This window comes from Pogoniulus pusillus, chromosome 2, assembly GCF_015220805.1.
Source record: "Pogoniulus pusillus isolate bPogPus1 chromosome 2, bPogPus1.pri, whole genome shotgun sequence".
NCBI lineage: Eukaryota > Metazoa > Chordata > Aves > Piciformes > Lybiidae > Pogoniulus > Pogoniulus pusillus.
The window spans coordinates 10,869,085-10,894,881 of record NC_087265.1 but is presented as its reverse complement, the minus strand read 5'-3'; the positions used below and the strand labels follow the sequence as shown (position 1 = coordinate 10,894,881).

Genomic DNA, 25,797 nt, shown 5'->3' with positions numbered 1-25,797 from the left:
AGAATTATATTACAGGCTGTGAAAAGGAAACAATGGTGATGTCTACTGCACTCATAGGCTTGCTGAGATGTACAAGAACAAGAACATAAATATAGATAAGGGAGTCTCTCTCTGGGCTTTGGGCTGAACTTGTCTCACTAACCTAACCTGCTGTCTGTGTGACTAATCCATCTGCTTCCTAACCCCCCCTGGCCAACCCTCCAAACTACCTTGAGCATAAGGCAAAGTCTGAGGTAAGGTAGAGGGGTGGGGGAAAGGTGGAAGGGTGGTTGAGAGCCCCTCCTGAGGACTCAGGTTTCTGGGAGGGCTGTTGTGTCTCTGTATTACTTGTTTAACTTGTACATGTCTATATATATTGTAGATATCTGCTTGGAGCTGTTCAAGGCAAGGTTGGACGTGGCACTTGGTGCCATGGTCTAGCCTTGGGCTCTGTGGCAAATGGTTGGACTTGATGATCTGTGAGGTCTCTTCCAACCTTGGTGATACTGTGATACTGTATATTGTGCTAAGCTGTAAATAAAAAGCTTCATTCAGTTCCCAGATAGACTGAACCTAGTCTGGGTGATTCTTCCAAAGTGTGGGTGGTGGGTAACATCCAAAGCATCACAATGATCTTGGAGGGCTCTTCCAACCTGGTTGATTCTATGATTCTATGGTAAGCAAAACAGAGAATATGGCTAGCAGCCTTGTGTTCATCCCAAACATGATAGAATCCAGGAATATTGTGCTTCTGAACATAGTCAACATTAATTTCCAAAACAACACCACTAAAAAAAATTTGTCAGCTACTAAAATCATCTCCATGCTTCAGAAGAGGAAACAAAAGAGTCTTTATTGAATTCCACTTTTCTTGTGCAGTAGGTTAAACAAATAATAAGCAACAGAAATTCAGCAGTGAACTGTCACACTAACGTGACATCAGAGGTATTATTAAAGCAAAAGTTTTGCTGTCAGAACACAAAGTTTCCAATGAATATTCACTGATAGTAGCTATGCACTTCACCTGACTGCTTTGGGCTATTCAGGAGAACAGCAGCTGCCAAAAGCTGTTATACAATGCCTGTGCACTGGCAAAAAAAATATGCACCTATGTGCTTCCTACACAATCAACCAGACAGATGTTCAGCCAGGTCTTTTAATCATTTTATCATCATTGGGAAGGTTTGGCATTGATTATTGCAGTATTTCTCTGCTCTTGTGAGCTTTTCCTTCCAATGTGTCAGATCCACCTTCTCTATAGAGGAACTTCTCATTACTCAGATTTTGCCCTTACAAGCTGCTGATATCAAACAGCTCCACTGACGTTAGACTCACAGATAAAGAATACCTAAATCACAGCGGTCAAGGAACAATCTTGTTATCTTGATGCTGACCCATTATGTTACCAGCACTTTTTTAACAAAGAAATGTGCTTTGTAAAGGTCATATCCTGTAATACATTTCAGATGAAAAGGTGACCCTTTCACAGTGAAAAAAAGTCAATCATAGTTTTGGTATTGGTCTCCATTTAGGCAAGTTTCTCAATCAGAAAAGCTGAAAGCTCACTGGAATCAACAGTAAGATTGTTTTGCCTTTAAATGTCAGCAGTGCCTGCTGCAGCCACTTCAGTTAGTATTAATAAGGTTCATCCTTGCTGTATTGAAGAGAAACTCCTTTCTAATGCATATCAAATTTACAATAGACACAAAGCTATCACAGCTGCTCATTCCACAGTGCTGCTGCAATTTGCATGCACCTCCCTCCCAGGTCTCAGCAGGTCTCCAGTAAGCACTTACTCATCATAATCAACTTTTCCTGTACTTGATGTCTTATAAGGCTAAGCATGCAGAGTTGTTCAAATCCTCTCTTATTAGACAAACCTTCTAATCCTTAAATAAGCTTTTTGCCCTCTTCCTACTGTCCAGGGATCAAAATAGCCTGTTGGGGCTTTTTTTCAGTCTCCAAGTCCAGCATGGGACCTAGCATTCCACTTGCAGTCTTACCAGAGCTTTAATTCAGAGTAACATTATCTCTCTTGATTTCTATCTAATCCCTCTGTTTACATATCATGGGATCTTGTTAGCTCTTGCTCCTGCCACACACTGAGTTTCTACTCACATGTTGTTATAGGTACACTACTTGGCTCCACAAACACATTTCCTTCCATCAAAACACTACTTCTAACTTAACAGCATCAAATCTTCATATGTCCATTTTCCCCTTTCTCCATAACCTTGCTGACAACCACCTCTGAACAAGCTGTTTTCCATCACCTGCTCCGATTCAACATGCCCTAGTCCTGACACTGTTTGTGGTCCCAAAAGGACTCCTTTTCTAACCTTTCTTGAGTTTGTTTCTATTTATTGTGACCCCTTACATCCTGCAAGTTTGCCTACTATCAATCAACCTCACACAAACTGTTATGCTGCCAAGAATTGTCTTACCCAAGATAGGTTAGTTTTCACTGATTTTTATATGTTTTTATTCATAAAGATCACTAAACAATGTACAGTGTGCAGAAAAAGCCTAGCAGAGAAGAAAGCTACACTGGCTCTGCACTCTGTCTTCCATTTAATTCATGTGCCTGCCAAGTAATCTTGGCATAAATTGGATTTTAAAGTAACTTTTTAAATTGCTGTTTGCACTTCTAAATGGAAAAAAAAAACAACAGGCATCTTGAAGTAACTTTACTATAATGTTGAGAAGGATTTTTTTCCTAGTGCTAAGTCATTACCAAAATAGAACCTCATTTGTGATCCCTGACATTAGCTTTCCACCCTATCGATACCTCATGGAGTATAACTTTTTTTTTTAATGTTAATTTGACATCAAAAGACTCTAAGAGAGTAATTAAAGTGTTCAAAATTACTAATTTCTATGTAGCAAGATGAATTACACATCAAGTGAACTCTCAAAACACTCTACTGGGATAATCATAGAATGGTTTGGAAGGGACTTTAAAGCTCGCCTAGTTAAAATCCCTTTTGGGGGAGAGGCATTCCCTGGACAGGGATATCTTCCACTAGGCCAAGTTGCTCATAGTCCCTTCCAGCATGACCTTGAACACTTCCAGGGAGGGGGCACCCACAACTTCTCTCAGCAATCTGTTCCAGTGTTTCACCATCCTCACAGTAAAAATCTTCTTCCTTGAATCTAATATATATCTATCCTCTTTCAGTTTAAAGCCATTACCCTTTAGTCTATCACTACATGCCCTTGGGAAAGTTCATCTCCAGCTTTCTTGTAGGTTCCCTTTAAGTCCTGACAGGTCACTGTAAGTTCTCCCTGGAGTCTTGTCCAGGGTGAACATCCCCAACTCTCTCAGCATGTCTTCATAAAAGAGGTGCTCCACCTGCCTGATCATTTTTGTGGCCCTCCATTAGACTCATTCCAAGAGGTCTTAAGGTGAGGAACCCAGAGCTGAACACAGTATCCTTTCCTGGCCTTCCACGATACCTGAGCACAAGCACAGATTAGTACTTCACAAAATCCTTTTTCCTGTAAAGACTGTCTTTTTCCACTTTATGTTTATTCCCGACTAGCCTACTACCTCTTTTTATTTCCATTTTATATTTTACTCCATTATTCCTTGAAGGAATCATATTTCTAATATGTCCCCACACTATTTCCCAGAGATGTCTACATTTTGATCTACTGTGTATAAAAAGTGAACACAGATGACAGAAGACACAAACAAAATCAACTGGTAAAAATTAAACGGCTACTTCTTAACCACGCATCAGACTAACAGTTCAGTAACTGCAAAATGACAAACCTGTCTGTGGTTACTGAACTAGAGGACTACAAAAGCAGAACTTAACAGCCTTGTTACTTTTCATGAGTTTACTGGATATTATTTTTGCAGTTTAAAGTAGTCTAAACACTTCATAAAATTTACCTTGTAACTTAGCAAATAAAACTAACACTGATGTAGTGTCGTATAGTATTAAACCAAACTCCTTACTGACTTTTCTATGGGAAAACAACTTTTAACACTAGAAATTACAATAAAGGCTTGATGTTAAATGCCATCTGGCAAAGGGAAAAACATCACTAGTGAACTGCATGCAAGCTAACAGGTATATCAATATCTGGGAATTAGTGTAGTTTATATTATGTTTGCATGCAAAGGGAAAAATCAACTCGCTGTAAAGTAGTGTGATGTCAAAACCTGTTTGCCAATTTACAGTAGTTACAGGGATGAAAATACAGCACAAACAGAAATCTGAATCTTCTGCTAATGACACTCCACTTGCTTTCTATTATTTTAAGAGCATCACGAGAGACAGTGTGGAAGGGTCAGTCCCAACACCTTCTAAATAAAGTATTTCTCTATTGGTTATAATCCAAATGGACTCTCTTCGCAGAGCTTGATTTTACTTGAGCCAACCTCAAAAAAGCATTTTCTGACAGTGTGGCTGACCTAAATGTTCCCTAGAGGAATCTTCCTGCAAAGCTGGCTCATTTTTTTTCCCATCAAGAGACAGCAAAAGCAAACTCTGACTCTGCTTTGAGTCAATGATTAGAGTTACATGCCCCTTTGCTCAACAGTAATTATCATAGATCAGCATGCATGGTTTATAAGTGAACATCAAAATCTCAGTAAAGGAATCCCACATAACTCATTTGAGCCTGCCACAACTTCAGAAACAGTAAGTTAACATCAAAGTAGAAGTACTGTCAGGCCCCAAATGAAAAGCAGCCTGAAGTGTTGTGGTGTAACACCTGTACAAGGGTAGCAATGTCTATACAACTCAGGCTGTTCTTAGGCAATTTTCCATATAAAAGCCTTCAGCTGCTAGGACTTCCAAATGAGTATTTCTCAGTTCTGAAATACAGATCAACACTTCAGGCTGCTTTTCATTATGGGCCTGACAGATAGGTCTTCAGATAATTCCTATGATGTGGAACATACTGTCATGGTGCAAAGCACAACAACATGCTGAATTAAAGGCAGGAGTGAGGTGCTGATCCCAGAAAATCTACCTATGAATGTTTCAGTACTTGCAGCACCTGATTAGAGTTTGAAAACACAAAATAGAGTAACAGTTGAACAGAAAGATACCTGGATTATGTTTATATGGACATACAAATCAGATGATAGCATCTCATTAACAGCTACTCATGTCTCTGTACTGGCCACTAATTCCCAATGTAAAGAAAGCTGTAAGATTATTTCCAAGGTATTTTCTTCCTTCCTTCTTTCTTAAATAATTCTCCAGTAACAGTTTCCAAATATTGCACAAAAATCACTAGATTTATAATTAAATTGCCCCAGAGAACAGACAGACTCCTATCCTGATACTCTTAAGTTTTTCCACACTCCAATCCCTTTAACAAGGATAACCTCATTCTCTGGTAACATCACTCATTTTCTTTATTGTTGCATTTATCTAACTGTGAAGAAAACTAGCAGGGGTACTTGTCTGCAAGCCTACTCCAGGCTACAGAGAAGTGTAGCAATTTGTACTCATCCAGTGGCTGGCTGGTTGGTTTTTTTGCATGTAGTCCTTAGTCCACACAGGTTGATAAAGAATTGTTGAGCCCCAGTAAAAGGTTACAGGCCTGGGAGTCCATTCAGGCTCTACCACTGATCTCTTACATTACCGAATTTCATTTTCCCATCTCTTTGTTGAGCAAATTAATATACTTATAAAGTTTCTGAGTATTAGTATAGATAAAAAGCAGTATAAAGGGAACCAAAACCACTATTAATATTCTGAGTACATGTGCTAGTTTGAGCCTAGCTGGGATATTTCGGTGAGAAGAATTTAGAGGCTGTGAAAAGGAAACAATGGTGATGTCTACTCCACTCATAGGCTTGCTGAGATGTGTACAAACAAGAACACAAACATAGATAGGGGAGTTTTGCTGTCTTTGGGGCTGCACTTTTCTCTCTCTCTAACCTGCTGTGTGTGTGACTAATCCTTCTGCTTCCTAACCTCCCTGGCAGACTCTCCAAACTCACACTGAACGTAAGGCAAAGTCTGGGGTAAGGTAGAAGGATGTGAAGAAAGTGGAAGGGAGGTTGAGAGCCCCTCCTGTGGACTCTGGTTTCTGGGAGGGCTGTTTCTGTATCGCTTTTAACTTGTATGTTTCTGTCTATAGCTGTATATATTGTAAATACCTGCTTGTATATTGTGCTAAGCTGTAAGTATAAAGCTTCATTCTTTAATTTCCAGCAGCTGGGTCTAGTCTAGGTGATTTGCTTAAGTGTGAGAGGGCAGGTAACACCCAAACCATCACAGTACAATTTACTAAAACCACAGCCAAAACTGCAACACAAATACTTCATACTTTAACAAAAGCTAATATATTAGTAGGTCAAAATACATTTATTTCAATATAGTTCCTGCCCAGTGCCACATATTCAAGTTGCATTTCATGTAATAAAAATAATAACATTTATCAAGAATTTCCATTTAGCTTTAATAGTGTTTCTACCTTTATCAGAAGATAAAGCCTCTTTGAAGCTTTTTGCCTATAACTTTCAGAGATGATTTTGTTTTTAAAGCTTTTTATCTCATATGGAAGCCTTGATCCCTCTATTAAAAAAGACATGAAAGTTGTTGCTCAAAGTCTGAGTGAAGTCAAATGACAACTGGTAAAGCATGTGCACATGGACCTAAAGTTCCATATATTGTGGCCAAAGCAATGCAGAGGTAATTGCAAGCATAAGAGATGATTTCTGTTGGATTTGGCATAGCAGTAAATACACTTTTGCAGTGTAAATACACAATCAGGCTTCTGAGCAGCCACCATCTGAATGTTTTATCATCTCCATAAAAAGAGACAGTGTGCTGTGCAGGATTCAGGGGAATTTACGTGAAATCTAAGAAGCATTCAACAGCACAGGCAGAGCCAGTGAAGGAAAGAAGTCTCAAAATAGTATTTGAAATGAAAAGCAACACATTCTAAACTATTCCAAGTGTAAGGTCCTGTGCCTGGCTTAGCATGATCCCAAGCACAAGTCCAGGCTGGGTGGCAAATGGCCGAGAGCAGCTCTGATGAAAAGGACCTGGGGGTCTGGGTTGATGAAAAGCTCAACATGAGACAGCAGTGTGAGTGCAGCCCAGACAGCAACCCTGTGATGGGCTGCATCGAGAGCAGTGTGGCCAGCAGGGCAAGGGAGGGGATTCTCCCTTTTTACTCTGCTCTCCTGAGACCCCACCTGGAGTACTGTGTGCAGTTCTGGATGCCCCACACAAGAAGGACATTGAACTGTTGGAGCAAGCCCAGAGGATGCCACAAAGATGACCAGAGGGCTGAAGCACCTCTCCTACAAGGACAGGCTATGAGAGTTAGGGCTCTTCAGCCTGGAGAAGGCTTCAAGGAGACCTCGTAGTAGCCTACCAGTATTTGATGCGGAACTACAGGAAGGCTGGGGAGGGACTATTTACAAGGTCTTGTAATGATAGGACAAGGAGTAATGGGTTTAAACTGAAAGAGGGAGGATTTAAACTAGATGTTAGAAAGAAGTTCTTTCCAGTGAGGGTGGTTAGACACTGGAACAGGTTGCCCAGGGAGGCTGCAGATGATCCCTCCCTGGAGGTGTTCAAGGCTAGGTTAGATGAAGCCTTGAGCGACCTGTTCTAGTGGGAGGTGTCCCTGTTTATGGTGGGGGGGTTGGACCCTTGACGTCCCTTCCAACCTAAACCATTCTAGGATTCTATAATATAGGACAAAATTCTCACTATTGCACTGAATACCTTCATTCAGGTCTGTTATAATTTATGAGAAGAATTTTCAAACCAAGTATTTACAATAAGAGATTTGGAGCACCTTAGGATTCAGCAACTTGCAGTAGCCAGACCTGTAAAAGCCTCCCAAGTTTTTCCTCTTCTCAAATGCTAGACATCTCAAAGTAATCTTAACTATCTTCAAGACCAGACAACTTCAGCTACAGTGCTTAGCACCTACCAGCAAAGTGGCAGAGTATCAGTATATTTTCTTCCCAAAACATATTAATTAATCATGAAAGCAAAGGGAGAGCAGCACTAATTGGAATCAAAATAGGAAAAGTAGCTGCCCTGCAATGTACCTCCAAAGCTTTCTTCCAACCCACAAGAAATCCCAGTTTTACAGACCTAGATCATTCTGGGAAAAAGGTTTTATTTATATCAAACTCTACAGTCTCTATGGGATATCTTAAGAGCATCTGAGCTGACAGAACCAGTTTTCACTCGCTTGACTTGAAATGAAATGTAGGTCCCAGCTTACACGAAGTTTTCAGGCAAACTCTGGATTTTGAAGCAGCCTCAGAGATGTTGTAATTCACTCATCTTCTTTAACATGTTAAAAAAAAATTAACATTTCCCTAGGTTGCCTATTCTTTTTCCCACTAGGGCCTTCAAAGACTTCAATTTATGTTTTTACACCATTAATAATTCTATATGGATATAAGAGCTAGAACTGATGTTTGTTATTGTGAATTCCAGTAAAACACTTCTGAGATTTTACAAGCTTAAAAAAAAAAGAAAGAAAGAAAAAGTTACATCTCCTTGAAAACAGTTTTCTGTCTTAAAGTGTACCAGGATATGACACATTTTGCCCTCAACAACTGGTTTTTATTAGTCCCTGAAGAAACCGAGACTACAGCAGCACAACTCTGCTTTTATCTTTCTCAAAATGTTCTAAGTGGAACTAAATATACAGTCCTCTCCTTGGACAGCACCATGCATATGTAGTAGGTATACTGAAGAGAGGAAGCAGAGGAATTCACAGCATTCCTATGAAGTCTTTCCAGCTGTCTTGTTCCCTCTGACAGGCAAAACTTTTTCATCCTATACCATTCAGTCTCACCACTCCCCCTTCAAGCAGAAGCAGCCTACTGTTGCATCTGCCTGTGAACAGTTCTACCCAACTTCCCTGGATGATTCATGCAGTCTGGAACCATAATTTAATTAAAACACTTCAGGAATACTTTTGTTTATATAAACTGAGCCCTTGCATGTGTGCTAGTTTGAGCCCAGCTGGAATATTTTGGTGAGAAGAATTAGATTAGAGGCTGTGAAAAGGAAACAATGGTGATGTCTACTTCACTCATAGGCTTCCTGAGATGTATAAGAACAAGAACACAAACATAGATAAGAGTCTCTCTCTGTCTCTGGGGCTGCATGAGCTTCCCTCTCTCTAACTTGCCATCTGTGTGACTAATCCTTGTGCTTCCTAACCTCCCTGGCAGACCTTCCAAACTCACCTTGAACATAAGGCAAAGTCTGGGGTAAGGTAGAGGAGTGGGAGGAAGGTGGAAGGGTGGTTGAGAGCCCCTCCTGGGGATTCTGGTTTCTGGGAGGGCTGTTGTGTTTCTGCATTACCTTTTTAACTTGTATATTTCTGTATATAGCAGCATATATTGTAAGTATCTCCTTGTATATTGTGCTAAGACATAAGTACAAAGCTTCATTCAATTTTCCAGAGGGGTTGAGTCTAGTCTGGGTGATTTTCTTAAGTGTGGGGGGTGCAGGTAACATCCAAACCATCACAGCATGGCAGAAATCTGCAGACCAGTGCTCACTATCTTAGCATGACATCCTGATCAAATGCTTGGCATAACTTAAAATCTGACAAAAAGAATTCAATAATACACTTTCATTTAGAAGCTGTGCAGTGTTTCCTTTGCTTACATTCCTACACATTTAAATGGTTGCTGTCCCAGCTGCAAAATAACTCAGATCAAATTAGAACCAAAAAAAAAAAAGAGGAATAATTATTTAATATGTTCCACTGCTTATTTTTTGTCTACTTACTTGCTCTTCTTTCCCTTTTTGCAAATAAACTCTTAAGTAGTTTCTCCTCTCTTTGTTTCTGAGAGAAGCAAAAGGGAAGGTCATGAATATGTGTATGCTTCTAGTTCAGGGAGAAGTTTCCCCCTCAGTATTAGTTTTCCATAACATAGAATCATAGAATCAACCAGGCTGGAAGAGACCTCCAAGATCATCCAGTCTGACCTAGCACCCAGCCCTAGCCAGTCATTCAGACCATGGCACTAAATGCCTCATTCAGGCTTTTCTTAACCACCTCCAGGGACGGTGACTCCAACAGCTCCCTGGGCAGCCCATTCCAATGGCAAATCACTCACTTCCTCCTCACATCCAGTTTATACTTCCCCCAGCACAACTTGAGACTGTGTTCCCTTGTTATCTCATAGTTTATCTGTGACTTGGAACTTACATAAAAACATAAGTGACAAAATCTTAAAGTCTGCTCAAACCTGATGAGGCTACTGAGGACTGCTGATAGCTGCGTCAAGGCTGACACAGTCCTGAGGACCTGCTGCCAAAGCCAAATGCTTCTGCTCCACGAGGCCTCTAGTATCTTTCAACAGGCATCAAAATTTATAGTCACCAGGAGTTAAAAATACTTAAGGGCAAGAAATTCTTTAACACTTATAAGCCATTTTAATAACTGCATTATGAATCATACACCTTGAGTAAGATAATATAAAGAAGTAGGTTACCTGGGGTTAAAAGAATGACAGACATAGTGATGAGTGAACAAACAACTAGAATCACCAGCAGCGCAATAGCAATTCCCTTCCAGTTCCTCTGCGGAGGGCTGTTACTTCCAAGTTCCTACAGGAATGGAAAAAGATAAAATAAAAGGAAAAGACCATGTTTCATAATCTTATATTTCTAGAAAGATCAGTGATAGGAATATCGCACAGTGGGTACTCATCATTACAGCACGGGAGGTGACTGTGACCCCTCCACTCTCAAGAGCAGACAGTCATCCAGAGGTTTTTAACTCTTATTTTTTTCAAACAGATGCCTCTTTTTAAAACAAACCAACTATATATATATATCACAGTATCATCAGGGCTGGAAGAGACCTCACAGATCATCCAGTCCAACCCTTTACCACAGAGCTCAAGGCTAGACCATGGCACCAAGTGCCACGTCCAATCCTGCCTTGAACAGCCCCAGGGACGGCGACTCCACCACCTCCCCGGGCAGCCCATTCCAGTGTCCAATGACTCTCTCAGTGAAGAACTTTCTCCTCACCTCCAGCCTAAATTTCCCCTGGCGCAGCCTGAGGCTGTGTCCTCTCGTTCTGGTGCTGGCCACCTGAGAGAAGAGAGCAACCTCCTCCTGGCCACAACCACCCCTCAGGTAGTTGCAGACAGCAATAAGGTCACCCCTGAGCCTCCTCTTCTCCAGGCTAAACAATCCCAGCTCCCTCAGCCTCTCCTCGTAGGGCTGTGCTCAAGGCCTCTCACCAGCCTCGTCGCCCTTCTCTGGACACGCTCAAGCATCTCAATGTCCCTCCTAAACTGGGGGGCCCAGAACTGAACACAGTATATATATATGTATATATATATATATATATATATATATATATATATATGTAATTTTATCCCCTAAAAGACAATCAAATGAGCTTATACAAGCTGTCTGAAATACGAGTGGAGTTACAATGCGCTGAACATAAACTTCAGGACAATATCAACTTGCAGCTCATAAGATAATTACAGAAATGAAACGTAGCAATTTACTGTCATTTCACCTAATGTATTATGGCCCATAAACATTTAAATACACATTCATTTAAATGCACTTGATTCAACTTATTTGTAATAGAAAACACTTTAAAAAGTGCCAGAGGCTCCAAGTATTCCATCTGAAGCCACACAGCTCTTCTTTCCCACACAGTAGCTCAACCGCAAACTGCTCCCCCATTACTCATCAAAAACCAGCAGTAGGTTACAACAAGCATTAAATGAATGCTTCTGTAACTACCTAGTACACTTACACCTACTGCTCTCCGCTTGCATACTTAACTTCTATGAACTCCAGGGAGATAACATTTAGGTTTCTCAGTAGTTTCTCAGTGCCTGTGTTCGTGGTACAGTCCCAGACCAAATGACATGCAAACACCTAACAACAGAATGACAAACAGTACAACTGCTTCACACTGTCCTAACTTTCACAGAAAACATTTTTTTTCTCTACAGCTAGCAGGCACAAATGTTTGTTTGCTACAATTACCCAATCCTTTACTATCTCAAAATTAAATTGCTAAAGTAAGACTCTCAGTGAAGAGAAACCTGGAAGGGGTTAGTCAGATCTCACTTCAGCCTGCTTACAGACCTTTGCAATTTGCACAAGCTTCCACTAAGGTCCAAATAAATACTAGGTGGGGTAAAAAATGTGGGCTTTAGCCCATATTTGCCCTTGACAACACAAAAATGCCTCTCTCCCTCTTCAGGACTGCTGTGATAAGGTGCTTTGAGCAGAGCCCTGCAAAGCCACCTCTACATTGATTACATAAGGAGCAACTGCCACAAAAGATGAGGTTACTTGGAGTCTCTCTTACTTGATTTGCTAACCTTGCCCCTTTCAGGCAGGCAAAAGGGCAGAGGGATGGGGGAAACTGTCACCTCAGACATCTTGTTCTATGACAACACTTGCAACTTCTCAGCTGTTGTAGACCACCTTGACATCATACACCACCCAGAACAGTATCACTCATGGTTAACTTCTATTTGTAAAAGACATTTTCTATCCAGCAACTGAAAAAGAATTCCAACAAAAAGGCTCTAAACAATCCCACAGTCTCAGAGAATCCCTCAGCCCACCTCAGCTCCCAGAAAGGAGCCACTCACCACCCTGACATGGCTTGATACTGACTGCATGGCAAACAATGGACGACCTTCACTTACAGCACAGAGAAGGAAATCACTGGAGACAGCTGCAGCACAGGGCCAGTGAGCATCCCCTCTCAGACTGAGTACTGTGCAACTTCCCTGGGACTCATCACACGGGGCAAGTCTGATTACCATAACCAACAACACATCTTTCAACCTCACTTATCACCAATTATCAGAGCAACTTCCTCACTGGCCTTAAAGATGACTGCATGATGGCTTCACAGGTTCTTGTGGCAATCCCTAGGTTTTGAGGATTGCACAGTTCACTCCTTTCTAGACAGCCCTGGCCACAGTGTCACTGCAAGAATCCCTGGCATTTTCACAGAAATACAAACCTTTCATGTCCTTCATGTAAACTCAGAGCCAAACTTATTTTCCCTTAAGTAAGAATTATTTTAGTGTTAATTATACACTCTAGAAAATACAAATTTCTTCAATGACATGTAAACAGAGCCCAATTCTAACTGAAGAGCCAGCAGCTTGTATGAACAAGTGGTGGTGGTGGTGAGAAAGCAGTAGTTACCTCCAGAGAATTGTGAAACCTTATTCCAAAGGACTGATTTAAAATGACAGAATCTGGACAACTTGATGAATGTACCAAAGCCTCTAAAAAATGTACCAAGTCCTCTTTTGTCAGAATGTTCATCTCTGCAGGCATAGATAATGCTCAGTTCCTAAAATTAAAGCTCAATTTTAAATGCTTCTGCAAACTTTGAGAAGAACAATGGCAAAAGGATCAATCTAGTGTCAGGCATACAAAGCTTCATGGTAATCACAGTGCAAATCCTGGAGAATGCCATAAAGAGAAAGACTTATCTCTGACTAGGAATAAAGCACTTGGGTTTAATATTTTGGTAAAATTTGAGTTGTTCCAATTTATTGGATAAGAAGTCATTAAAAGGTCATGACAATGTTTCAATATTCAGTGGCCAGCATTCTGTTACGATTTTGTGCAGTAAATGCACACTTACAAAAAAAATCTGATAAAATACTAGAAAATTTACTATAAGCTGAATTCATAGAGACACCATCCCTGGAGGTGTTCAAAACAAGCCTGGATGAGGCACTTTGTGCCATGATCTAGTTGATTGGATAGGGCTGAGTGCTAGGTTGGACTGGATGATCTTGGAGGTCTCTTCCAACCTGGTTGATTCTATGATTCTATGAACTTTCTTGACATTAACCAGTGCAACTCTGAGACTATAACCTACAAAGTTTTTAAATAGAGTAAGCTCCAAGAATAGAATATTTTTAGCCTTGTGCTGGGTAAGGCAGCAGATTTTTAGACCATGTGTCACTGGCAAAACAGAAACTGTCATCTTTGAGAATGACTAGAAGACAAAGGCATTCAAGAGGAAACACCACAGGGAGACATACAATAAGAAGCTTTAGAGTCACACAATGAGAAGCTTTTGACATCATACGGTTTCCCCATAACTAACTGCTAACCTGTAGGTAACAATGACGAACACACACATGGAGATTTAAGGATTTAATTCCTAAACAGGCTTTTCTATTAATATGGTTTGAAAAAATATCAACTTTTTAATCTGGTGCTTTTTTTAGAAGAATACTATCTACGGTACCACTACAGATTTTACAATTTATGTCTAATGAATCAGAAAGTGGCTGCTCAAACCACAAGACACTGAAGATCTTCTCATTATTTAGTCATAGAGTCATAGAATCAAGCAGGTTGGAAGAGACCTCCAAGATCAACCAGTCCAACCTGGCACTCAGCCCTACCTAATCAACTAGACCATGGCACTAAAAGTACCTTTGTCTCAAGCCATTTAATTGCATTGTTGCCAAAACCAATCCTTAGGTAAGATAAATCTCTGAATGTAGTTTGTGATTAATTCCTTACTAAAACACAACTACAAAGAGAAAAAAAAATCATTACACTGCATACACAGAAAACTGTACACCGATGTTATAGGCCCACATGCTTTTGACCTACTCCTGTGAAATGCTAAAGGCCATGTTTTACCGTGAGTTTTTAATCACCACCATTAATGAATTCAACAGATGCAACTGTAAAGGAGTTTGTAGATTAGGAACTTAAAACTTTATGCTCTGTGATTGTCTCCATTTAATCCCTGTTGAAAAGACCCCTAAAAGAACATGTGCAACTGGCTGTCAGGCTATGTTACAAAACCAGGTATAATGTGGCATTACAGAAGATGCAAATAGCATAATTAAGTGATCACACCAACATTTTACAAGAGTAACTAAAAGAAAGGCCAAATGCTCAAAGGAAAGCATGAGTCATTTCAACCCATTAGCAATTCTCCAAGCTAAATCCCATTCACCACCACAAAACAAGATAGTGCAGAGGGAATGCTGAAAAACTATATCCAGGAAATACAAATCAAATACTCTGATGCATTATTCTCTCCCTTTTTCTAGGCTGATTTCTAAATATAAGCTCCCTCTGTAAGCACAATTTACTGACTGATGATGAACTGTTCCACTACAAGCATGAAAACCTTTTAGGCACTAGCAGGTCATAGCTCTGAATTTCGCAATCTATGGCGTGCAACCTCATCCAGCAGTTCTGAGGAGCTGTTCTCTGGTTTTGAACAACACACAGAATCTGATGTGACACAAGTCAAGTTCCTACTGCAGTAGAAAAAACATGAAACTAATTTCCATTGAATGTATTTCACATAGAAGGATTTTTTAACCCTTGACACAGAAACGTAAATGCTTATAATTTAAGAATGCTGTTTCCTTTTAAGTAGTATTGGGGATAGTGATTTGGGGAAAAGAATGTACTAACATAAAACAAAAACAAACCTCTGGAACGTTTTCATTACTGTCATCTGAATGAACTACCAACCTTCTTGGAAGCAGCATAATCAGAAAAGAAATCACAGCTTTCTTCCTAAAGCTTAACAAGTTGCACAACTTTATTGTTAACCAATGAAGATAGAAAAGCCTTTAATATATACTTTTTCTAGCAAAAGTGTACAACTAAGGAGACAATAAAAGGTCAGAAAACATTGCTGTAACATACTGCATTAATAGAATCATAGAATCAACCAGGTTGGAAGAGACCTCCAAGATCAGCCAGTCCAACCTGGCACTCAGCCCTACCTAATCAACTAGACCATGGCACTAAGTGCCTCATCCAAGCTTTTCTTCAACACCTCCAGGGATGGTGACTCCACCACCTCCCTGAGCAGGCCATTCCAATGCCAATCACTCTCTCTGAGAAGAACTTCCTCATAACATCCAGCCTATACCTCCCCCTGGCACAACTTGAGACTGTGTCTCCTTGTTCTGTTGCTGGTTGCCTGCCTAGGTCATAAACATGTCCTGTTATTATTAAGAGCAAACAGCATATTCTTGTGCAATTCTGGGTTATTTTAATGAGTATATTAAGAAGCTGAAATACTACTATAACTAATATACTAACTAATATATTAACAACTAAAGGGTTTTTTTTCAATTAATAGCATTTTCCTGGTTTTGTGGAAAACTATTTATGTAAACCACAATACAATTTCTGCCATGGAAATAATGACAGAAGCAGTGGTACAAACAGGTAGACTGAGGGGCACTTGCTAAAGCCTGGGGACTGAAGAGTGCCTCTGCAAGGCTTTCCCAGAAGAGGGAGATTCATTAAAATGCTTCATCCTCTCTGGGAGAAGAAATGAGAAACAAACTCTATGAGAGAAGCTAACCCTGAGACCTGGTGTTTAACTGAACTGCTTTTTCTCATTGGACTAACCTGTCCATGCTGAGACTGACCTAGCTGATAAATGGTGTGAAGAGCTCAATGGAGAACACAGACATTTGTCTATAAAAATTAAGCACAAAAATTCCATCATTTTTAACTCTTTCTGCTGTGTAGAGCTGCTATGATTTCTGCAGCCCAGAGTGAACTTTACTTACCAGACATAGTCAGTGGTACAGGAGTGCAGATGCACACTGGTGTTTACCCCTAGACCGTGGGTGTCTGAAACAGAAAACCTATCAGCACAGCACTGCAGCAGTGCCCGCTGGTCGGCTGGTTTTGTGTTGGGGCACTGAGAGCAAATGAAGACCTACTTGAAAGCTGGAAAGGGACTTTGTACAAAGGCTTGTAGTGACAGGACAAGAGGGAATGGACTGAAGCTTGAGGAGGGTAGATTTAGAATGCATAGTAAAAAGAAATTATTTACAGTAAGGGTGATGAGACAACAGAACAGGTTTCCCATGGAGATTATGGGTGGCTCCTCCCTGGAGCTGTTCAAGGCCAGGTTGGATGAGGCCTTGAGCAACCTTGTCTAGTGGAAGGTGTCCCTGCCCATGGCATGGAGGTTGGAATTTGATGATTTTTAAGGTCCCTTCCAATCCAAAACATTCTATGAGTCTATGAATCTTAGTTACAGGGGCCACAGGCTGGAGCAGTTTCTGCCAGTACAGCACCATCTGAAGCCTTGAATGGTCTTCTTTTTTGGTGTTTTTTTGGGTTTTGTTTTCCTCAGACTGTTTCTATGCTGTCACCAGAAATAAACCTACCAAGGAAGAGTTTAAGAATCATCACAGCCTTCCCATATTTTGACAAAAATTTCAGGGGCAAAGTGCATTGGAGTAGGAAAAACAAATGTAATTTACTTTGTAGTAGGAATGAGTCTCACTCTGTAGCCTAGATGTAATTAGCACAATAATACTTAATGACTCTGCCAAGATCTACTTCATTAAATTCTATCATTTGCATTCCCCAAACATGAAAAAAAAAAAAAGAAAGAGGTGATAATCATAAAAAGACAAATTGTTTCACCTTGCATCTCAGGTGTTCTAAAAGACAGACCCAGGACACTTTCTAATAGAAAGACTGTAGTCTTCACAGAGTTCTTTATATAGCTGGTCCTGCAACTGATTATTAACTACTACCTGTCTTGATTTTGCAGTATGCTATTTGCAGGAATATTACCACAGCAAGCATTTAGGATTTCTGATGAAATGATTCCATCTATTTCTTCCCAGCTGTTTTTGCCTAATGCCACGGCCTAGATGGCAAGAGACTAAGAGACAGAGCCACAGCGTGACACAGAAAAGCTATAATCCATTTGCATAAGTACCTATCATTTTCATCCCTCATGCTCCCCTTACAATTCACTGTGTCAGAAGATCCTATAGCTCCAGTTCTTGTCTGACTCATTATGGTCATACAATTACTTTCCCTGGTCAATATCTTTATTCATCAAAACACTGGTGCTTCTCTTCAGAGCTGTTGTAAAATGCCACTTTCATGACTGTCAGCTCTGTGGGTAATGGGCATTTTAAAAAGAGAGCAGCCTGTTAGCAATTACCCTGCTTAGAACAGGTGCAGGATCTGGATATGGGAACAACCCATCTTCATATTTTCATTTCATTGGGCTGTGCTGGTAAGAGAATCCCTCCTTTTATAGAGCCAAGCTGAAAAATCCCAACCCAATCCAAACAAATAAAGCACAACAAAAGCCACTCCTGTCTCAGCAAAATCAACTAAAAGAATAAATGTGCATGTGTAAGTCATTCTGAGAAGTGTTAATCATCTACACTGGTTAGGTATTTTCTTGATCTTCTAAAACATGTTATGCCTTTTTACAACCTCTACCATTTCTTTTCCAAACAGAAAGATTTTTTTTTTCCACCCTGGATCTGCAAGTGCCCACTCATAAGCTCAATTTTGGTAATTTTTGGCATTCTGGAAGATTTTTTTCAATCTCTTTGGTTGTGACTACTGACAAAACAGATCAGAAGCATTTATGGAATTCATTTAGCATACTATGCCTAGCATTAAGAATGCATTTCACATCTTCCAACTCATTTTGCAGTGTGCCTTACAACATTCACTCAAACACAATGAGTGAGCTATTACACTAGACAAACAAGTAAAAGCCTAACTTCCAAAGCATTCCATTGAAATCCTTCTTCAAGGTCTAGCCAGAGTAAACTGATATAAACTTTTGAACATTACTTGTACATGCAACAAATACAAAGCAAGGAGGAAGTGAGGTTAGCACAACCAAACACATGTGCATGGCACATGGCCAAGTTAAAATTTGTGGCCACCCACCTTTTCTTAACACAGTAATATTAATATTTGAAGTTCTTCCCAGAGAGAGTGATTGGCATTGGAATGGGCTGCCCAGGGAGGTGGTGGAGTCACCATCCCTGGAGGTGTTCAAGAAAAGCCTGGATCAAGCTATCACCCAGCCCTAACCAGTCAACTAGACCATGGCACTAAGTGTTTCATCCAGGCTTTTCTTCAACACATGCAGGGATGCTGACTCCACCACCTACCTGGGCAGCCCATTCCAGTGGCAAATCGCTCTCCCTGTGAAGAACTTCCTCATAAGATCCAGCCTATATCTCCCCAGGCACTTGAGACTGTCTCCCCTTGTTCTGTTGCTGGTTGCCTGGCAGAAGAGACTGACCCCCACCTGGCTACAACCTTCCTTCAAAGTTTGTTTCCAACAAAGTTTCAGAAGTAAAAATACTGTATTCTTTTCCCAGTCCAGCAGAAATACTTAGAATCATAGAATCATAGAATCAACCAGGTTGGAAGAGACCTCCAAGATCATCCAGGCCAACCTAGCACCCAGCCCTAGCCAGTCAACTAGACCATGGCACTAAGTGCCTCAGCCAGGCTTTTCTTGAAGACCCCCAGGGACGGTGACTCCACCACCTCCCTGGGCAGCCCATTCCAATGGGCAATCACTCTCTCTCTGAAGAACTTCTTCCTAACATCCAGCCTATACCTACCCTGGCACAACTTGGGACTGTGTCCCCTTGTTCTATTGCTGGTTACCTGGGAGAAGAGGCCACCCCCCACCTGGCTACAATGCCACTTCAGGTAGTTGTAGACAGTAATAAGATCACTTGAAGAATTAAGGAGAATAACAATGTTCTGGCAAGATGGAAGTATCCTGAGATTCAGAAGTAACTATGTACATGAACACTACAGATATCCTCCTGCAGAGATTTTTGCAGACTCCTAAACTGCACAGCTACTGAACAGATGCATTATTAAATACACCTATTTGCAATACTCGTCCAATCTCCCCTGTAAATCTCACCTTCAGACAGTAGGTCATCAAGAGAAGTCATGCACCTTTCTGAGGGTCTGCAGGTCACTGCTAATCCTGAAGTGCTTTGGGGTTATGCCCCCTTTGCCGTAAGTGGACCAAAGCTCCAATTTTCACACTACGCTACACCTTCTCTTCCACACATAAGTCTTGAAGTTAATGACATTTTTGTCTGAATATGAGAAGCTAGTGCTCTATCTTGAAGACTGCCTCAAGATTACACAGAAATAAACCAATTAGCCAATGGCATCCTGGCCTATATCAGGAACAGTGTGGCCAGTAGGACAAGGGAGGCTATTCTTCTCCTGTACTCAGCACTGGTCAGGCTACACCTTGAGTGCTGTATCCAGTTCTGGACCTCTCAATTCAAGAGGCATTGGAGGTACTGGAATGTGTCCAGAGAAGGGCAATGAGGCTGCTGAGGGGACTGGAGCACAGCCCTATGAGGAGCAGTTGAGGGAGCTGGGGTTGTTCAGCAGGAGAAGAGGAGGCTTAGGGAAGACCTCATTGCTCTCTACAACCACCTGAAAGGAGGTTGTAGCCAGGTGGAGGTTGGTCTCTTCTCCCAGGCAACCAATGACAGAGCAAGAGGACACAGTCTCAAGCTGTGCCAGGGCAGGTTTAGGCTGCACATTAGGAAGAAATTCTTCACGGAAGGAGTGATTTGCCATTGGAATGGGCTGCCCAAGGAGGTAGTGGAGTCATCATCCCTGGAGATGTTTTAGAGGAGCCTGGATGAGGCACTTAGTGCCATGGTTTAGCTAATTAGAATGGTTAGGTGTGAGGTTGAACTCGATGATCTTAGAAGTCTTTTCCAACCTGGTTCATTCCATGATTTTGTGATTCTGTAAGGTCCCATAACATATGACTTTTTCAACTGACATTGTTGATTTTGGTGTCAATGAGTGGATCTGTATGTCAGCCTAACACTACATTTCACAGAAGGTTAGGAATTTTTATTCCACTGCAGTAACATCACAGAACTCGGGCATTTAGTGGGATAACAATGAGTTCTGCACTACAGCATTACGTTAAGCCAAGACCACTGTTAGATTAGAAGAATCAAAACTATCTCCTGGTTTTCTCTCATTGTTCAGATATTTATATGCATGCTTTAATTTCCTGCTATTTAAGAGTCCTAGGGAATGAATCTGACAAAAACCCCTTTCTTTCAGATGAGTGATATTAAATCAAGAGTTGTGAAAGTATGGAACAAATTTGTAAAGGTTGGGGTTGTTTTGGTTTTAATTTTTTTCTAAAATGTCTTTTTTTTATATTTGTTTCCAGATTTACACAGAAGTTACCCACAAAGGCAGGTAATTTTAAATCTAAATGTGCCCTAATAAGCCTTTCCGTGCATATACATATGTACACACATACAACCCTGGAAAAAAGGAGGCTCAGGGGTGACCTTATTGCTGTCTACAACTACCTGAGGGGTGGTTGTGGCCAGGAGGAGGTTGCTCTCTTCTCTCAGGCAGCCAGCACCAGAACGAGAGGACACAGCCTCAGGCTGCACCAGGGGAAATTTAGGCTGGAGGTGAGGAGAAAGTTCTTCACTGAGAGAGTCATTGGACACTGGAATGGGCTGCCTGGGGAGGTGGTGGAGTCGCCATCCCTGGGGCTGTTCAAGGCAGGATTGGATGTGGCACTTGGTGCCATGGTCTGGCCTTGAGCTCTGTGGTAAAGGGTTGGACTGGATGATCTGTGAGGTCTCTTCCAACCTTGGTGATACTGTGATACTGTGAACTATCACTGCATATGTATACAGATAAATATTCTTACAAATAAATTAAAAGGTAAACAGGCCAAAGAGTGTCAGTGCCAGGAAAGAGAACACTGTGATCTCTGTGTTTAGGGAGATCTGAGGTGGTAGAAAGCTAGATGAGTTTCCCAAGGTCATGTGAGAATGGTAAACCAGCATCTCTTTATGCAAATATTTGTGAACAAAAGCGTAGCAAACAAAAAATTTTGGCCAGTATCACTGGGCTCTGGTTAGGAATTTGTCATTTGATTTTTCACAGTCCTCTTCACAATTACATTACCTGCTTTATTCAAAAATGGCACTTCATTTAAAGCAGAAATTAATCAGAAATAAAGACATGGGTTTCTCCTGCATTTCCTTGTGCTAGTTTGAGCCTAGCTGGAATATTTTGGTGAGAAGAATTAGATTACAGGCTGTGAAAAGGAAACAATGGTGATGTCTGCTTCACTCATAGGCTTGCTGAGATGTATAAAAACAAGGACATAAATATAGATAAGGGAGTCTCTCTCTGGGCTTTGGGCTGCACTTCTCTCTCTAACCTAACCTGCTGTCTGTGTGACTAATCCATCTGCTTCCTAACCCTCCTAGCCAACCCTCCAAACTACCTTGAGCATAAGGCAAAGTCTGAGGTAAGGTAGAGGGGTGGGGGAAAGGTGGAAGGGTGGTTGAGAGCCCCTCCTGAGGACTCAGGTTTCTGGGAGAGGTGTTGTGTTTCTGTATTACCTTTTTAACTTGTATATTTCTGTATATACTGTAAATACCTGCTTGTATATTGTGCTAAGCTGTAAATATAAAGCTTCATTTAATTTTTCCAGAGTGGCTGAGTCTAGTCTGGGTGATTTTCCACAGTGGGGGGGCAGGTAACACTCAAACAATCACATTTGTTCAGAGGATAAAGACCTGAGAGGTGATTAGAAATTGTATACTGGACACTATGTACCAGATAGAAATAATATATGTAATAACCCAGTGGAACCAAGACCACAGTTCACTTAAAAACAACCCAAGTCCTCACAGCATTAACGATGTTACATTTTTCACACACCTACACACACAGAGAGCTAATAAAAAGGCATTTGTTGAAAGACTATGGGTCACTAGATCACCTCCTTACTTACACTCCACTCAATTAAAAAGTAAAGGCAGTACTAAGAAAAAAAGTTTATCAGGAATTTCTTGGCTGTTTTACAGGATTCATTGACTTCAACAGTAGGCTTCAAGATAATGTAAAAATTCAGTTGGTTTGTGGGGGTTTCATCACATTTCTGTGGGAAAAATATTTAGATGATTTGAACAAGCAAAACAATATGGAAGCAGTAATTGCTGTAGTGATGACAGATTTCTCTGAGGTGTATGGATGGTTTATAACCAAAGTTACATATATTGTAAGATATTAATTTCTTATTGATCCATGCAAGCACTACCACTGCCAGAGCAAAACCAAAGCATCACAGAATCAACCAGGCTGGAAGAGACCTCCAAGATCATCCAGTCCAACCTATCACCTAGCCCTGTCCAGTCAACTAGACCATGGCACTAAGTGCCTCATCCAGGCTAAACAACCCCAGCTCAGCCTCTCCTCACAGGGTTTGTGCTCTAAGGCCTTTCACCAGCTTCATTGCCCTTCCCTGGACACATTCCAGCATCTCAACATCTCTCTTGAATTGAGGAGCCCAAAACTGGACACAGTACTGATGGTGTGGCCTGACCAGTGTTGAGTACAAGGGAAGAATAACCTTCCTTATCAGATACATTTATACACAGTATACCTCCCATTTCTCAGGTACATTTATACATAGTTGTAATAGTACAGGGATCACAAGCAGAACAACCAAAATTAGACAAATCAGCATCAGTAGTGTGTGTGTGGGGGGGGGGGTTGTTGTTTGGGTTTTTTTGTTGTTTTGGGGGTTTGTCTGTTGGAGGAGTTGGTTTGGTTGGTTGATTTGGTTTGTTTTTTGTAAAATAAAGACAACATAAGAACTCTGAGATTAAAAGGGAGATGGGGCACTAAAATAGTTTTAGAGGTTCTGTCATACTCTTAACAGGAGAATAACAGATAGTGGCATGAAAGGCAATGATATTGTCACACACCTCATGCACACTTTAGTATTTGTAGCAATAAAGGTGAAAGCATATCACTGAATACCTCACATATTTTGGCAGAAATCCATCCAAATCAGGAGTTTTGACTCAGAGCAAGAAATTAGTGGCACCTTTCATTTTCTCCAGAGTCATGTTGTCATTTTCCAGCTGATTCTCATTGCAAATAAGGCAAAGATGGGCTTTACAAAACACTTACTATTTATTTTCTTTTTGATTCCTTGCCACTTTGAGAGTAAGAAGAGTTATAATGAGAAGTTAGTTGACCATAGCCAGAGAAAGATGGCAAAGACCCTAGGTGGGGTACTTGGGCATTGGCAGAGCTGTTACACTAAACTGGATGAAAAGTTACTGCCCTGAGCATGATTTTCTGCTCACAGGTCCAGTACTCACGAGAGAAGCCTGGTTTGCAATCTTTCATTGGCCTTGAGCTTTAATGTCAGAGTCAAATAATTCCTTCAGACCCACTAGTGAAAGGTCTGATGCTGAGGACAGTATTTGACTGAATCATAGAATCAACCAGGTTGGAAGAGACCTCCAAGATCATCCAGTCCAACCTAGCACCCAGCCCTAGACCATGGTCTGGTCTGACCCAGCCAGTCAACTAGACCATGGCACTAAGTGCCTCAGCCAGGCTTTTCTTGAACACCCCCAGGGACGGTGCCTCCACCACCTCCCTGGGCAGCCCATTCCAATGCCAATCACTCTCTCTGGCAACAACTTCCTCCTAACATCCAGCCTATACTTCCCCTGGCACAACTTGGGACTGAAATGAAGGCCATGCTGTGATTCTGCTCTGGGCTGCGAGACAGGCTCTAATGCTGTGGTTTTCTTACGTGTACTTACAGAGATATACTCTAGGTTTAAAATGGGATACTCCAGGATTCCACAGATTAATAATGACAGAAGCATCCACCTTAATTTCATGTTTCTAAACGTCTGTGTGGCCATTTGAGGCTAGGTGTCCTTAAGAGCACCACAGAGTTACAGACCTCCAGAAGCTAGAAAGGTCCAGGAGGTAGAGAGGAAAGTGTAATCTTTGCGTTTCATATCTGCAAGTCCTGCATCCCTATCAATTTGGCTGAAAAGACAGATTCTTCCCTTTCCCTTTCTCCTCCCAGGAAGGCCGAGCGGGTTCTTACCTCCTGTGGAGGAGATAAGGCCTGGTCAACCTTGGCAATGCTGCCAACTAGGCCCAGAGTAGCTTAGCTGGGCCTGGAGCTGCCAAGCTGTGCTTGTGCTAGTTTGAGCCTAGTTGCTCTCTTCTCTCAGGTGGCCAGCGCCAGAACGAGAGGACACAGCCTCAGGCTGCACCAGGGGAGATTTAGGCTCGAGGTGAGGAGAAAGTTCTTCACTGAGAGAGTCATTGGACACTGGAATGGGCTGCCCGGGGAGGTGGTGGAGTCGCCGTCCCTGGAGCAGTTCAAGGCAAGATTGGACGTGGCACTTGGTGCCATGGTCTAGCCTTGAGCTCTGTAGTAAAGGGTTGGACTGGATGATCTGTGAGGTCTCTTCCAACCTTGGTGATACTGTGATACTGTGAAACTGTGATACTGTGATAGTTGACTGGATAGGGCTGGGTGCTAGGTTGGACTGGATGATCTTGGCAGTCTCTTCCAACCTGGTTGATTCTATGATTCTATGATTCTGGCGAGAAGAACTAGACCACAGGCTGTGCAAGGAAAACAAGGCTGATGTCTGCCTCACTCACAGGCTTGCTGAGATGTATAAAACGAAAAATCCAAACATAGATAAGGGAGTCACACTTCAGCTGCTGGGGAGCTCCAAGCTGCATCTCTCTCTCCTAACCTCACCCTCTGTTTCTTTGACTAATCCACTTTGCTTCCTAACCCCCTGGCTGAACCTCTGTTCTTCCTTGGGACTGGGGTAAGGTTGAGAGGGGCAGGGGGAAGGTGCAGGGGTGGTTGAGAGCCCCTCCTGGGGACTCAGGTTTCTGGGAGGGGAGTTGTGTTTCTGTATTGACTTTTACCTTGTATATTTCTGTCTATAACTGTATATACTGTAGATATCTGCATGTATATTGAGCTAAGCTGTAAATAATAAGCTTCATTCAGTTTCCAGAGCCGGCTGAGTCTAGTCTGGGTGATTTCCAAAGTTTGGGGGGAGCAGGGAACACCCAAACCATCACAGTGCTGCATCACAAATGGGTTTGAGTGTGGGAGAGAGAGCTATGGCAGGGGAGAGGCATTTGGGCCTGTGATTTGGGGTTTTGTGTG

The 25,797-nt window shown here is 41.5% G+C and overlaps 1 protein-coding gene across 4 annotated transcripts in view; it reads right to left on the bottom strand.

Annotated features, from left to right (window-relative positions):
- The window catches only part of DPP10 (dipeptidyl peptidase like 10), a 665,816-nt gene that overhangs the window by 277,453 nt on the left and 362,566 nt on the right, over window positions 1–25,797 (bottom strand). For all 4 annotated transcript variants that reach the window (XM_064156282.1, XM_064156301.1, XM_064156292.1 and 1 more), the window contains one exon: window positions 10,439–10,553. In XM_064156282.1, coding sequence (XP_064012352.1) covers window positions 10,439–10,553 — 115 coding nt within the window. The remainder of the gene's footprint in view (window positions 1–10,438; window positions 10,554–25,797) is intronic.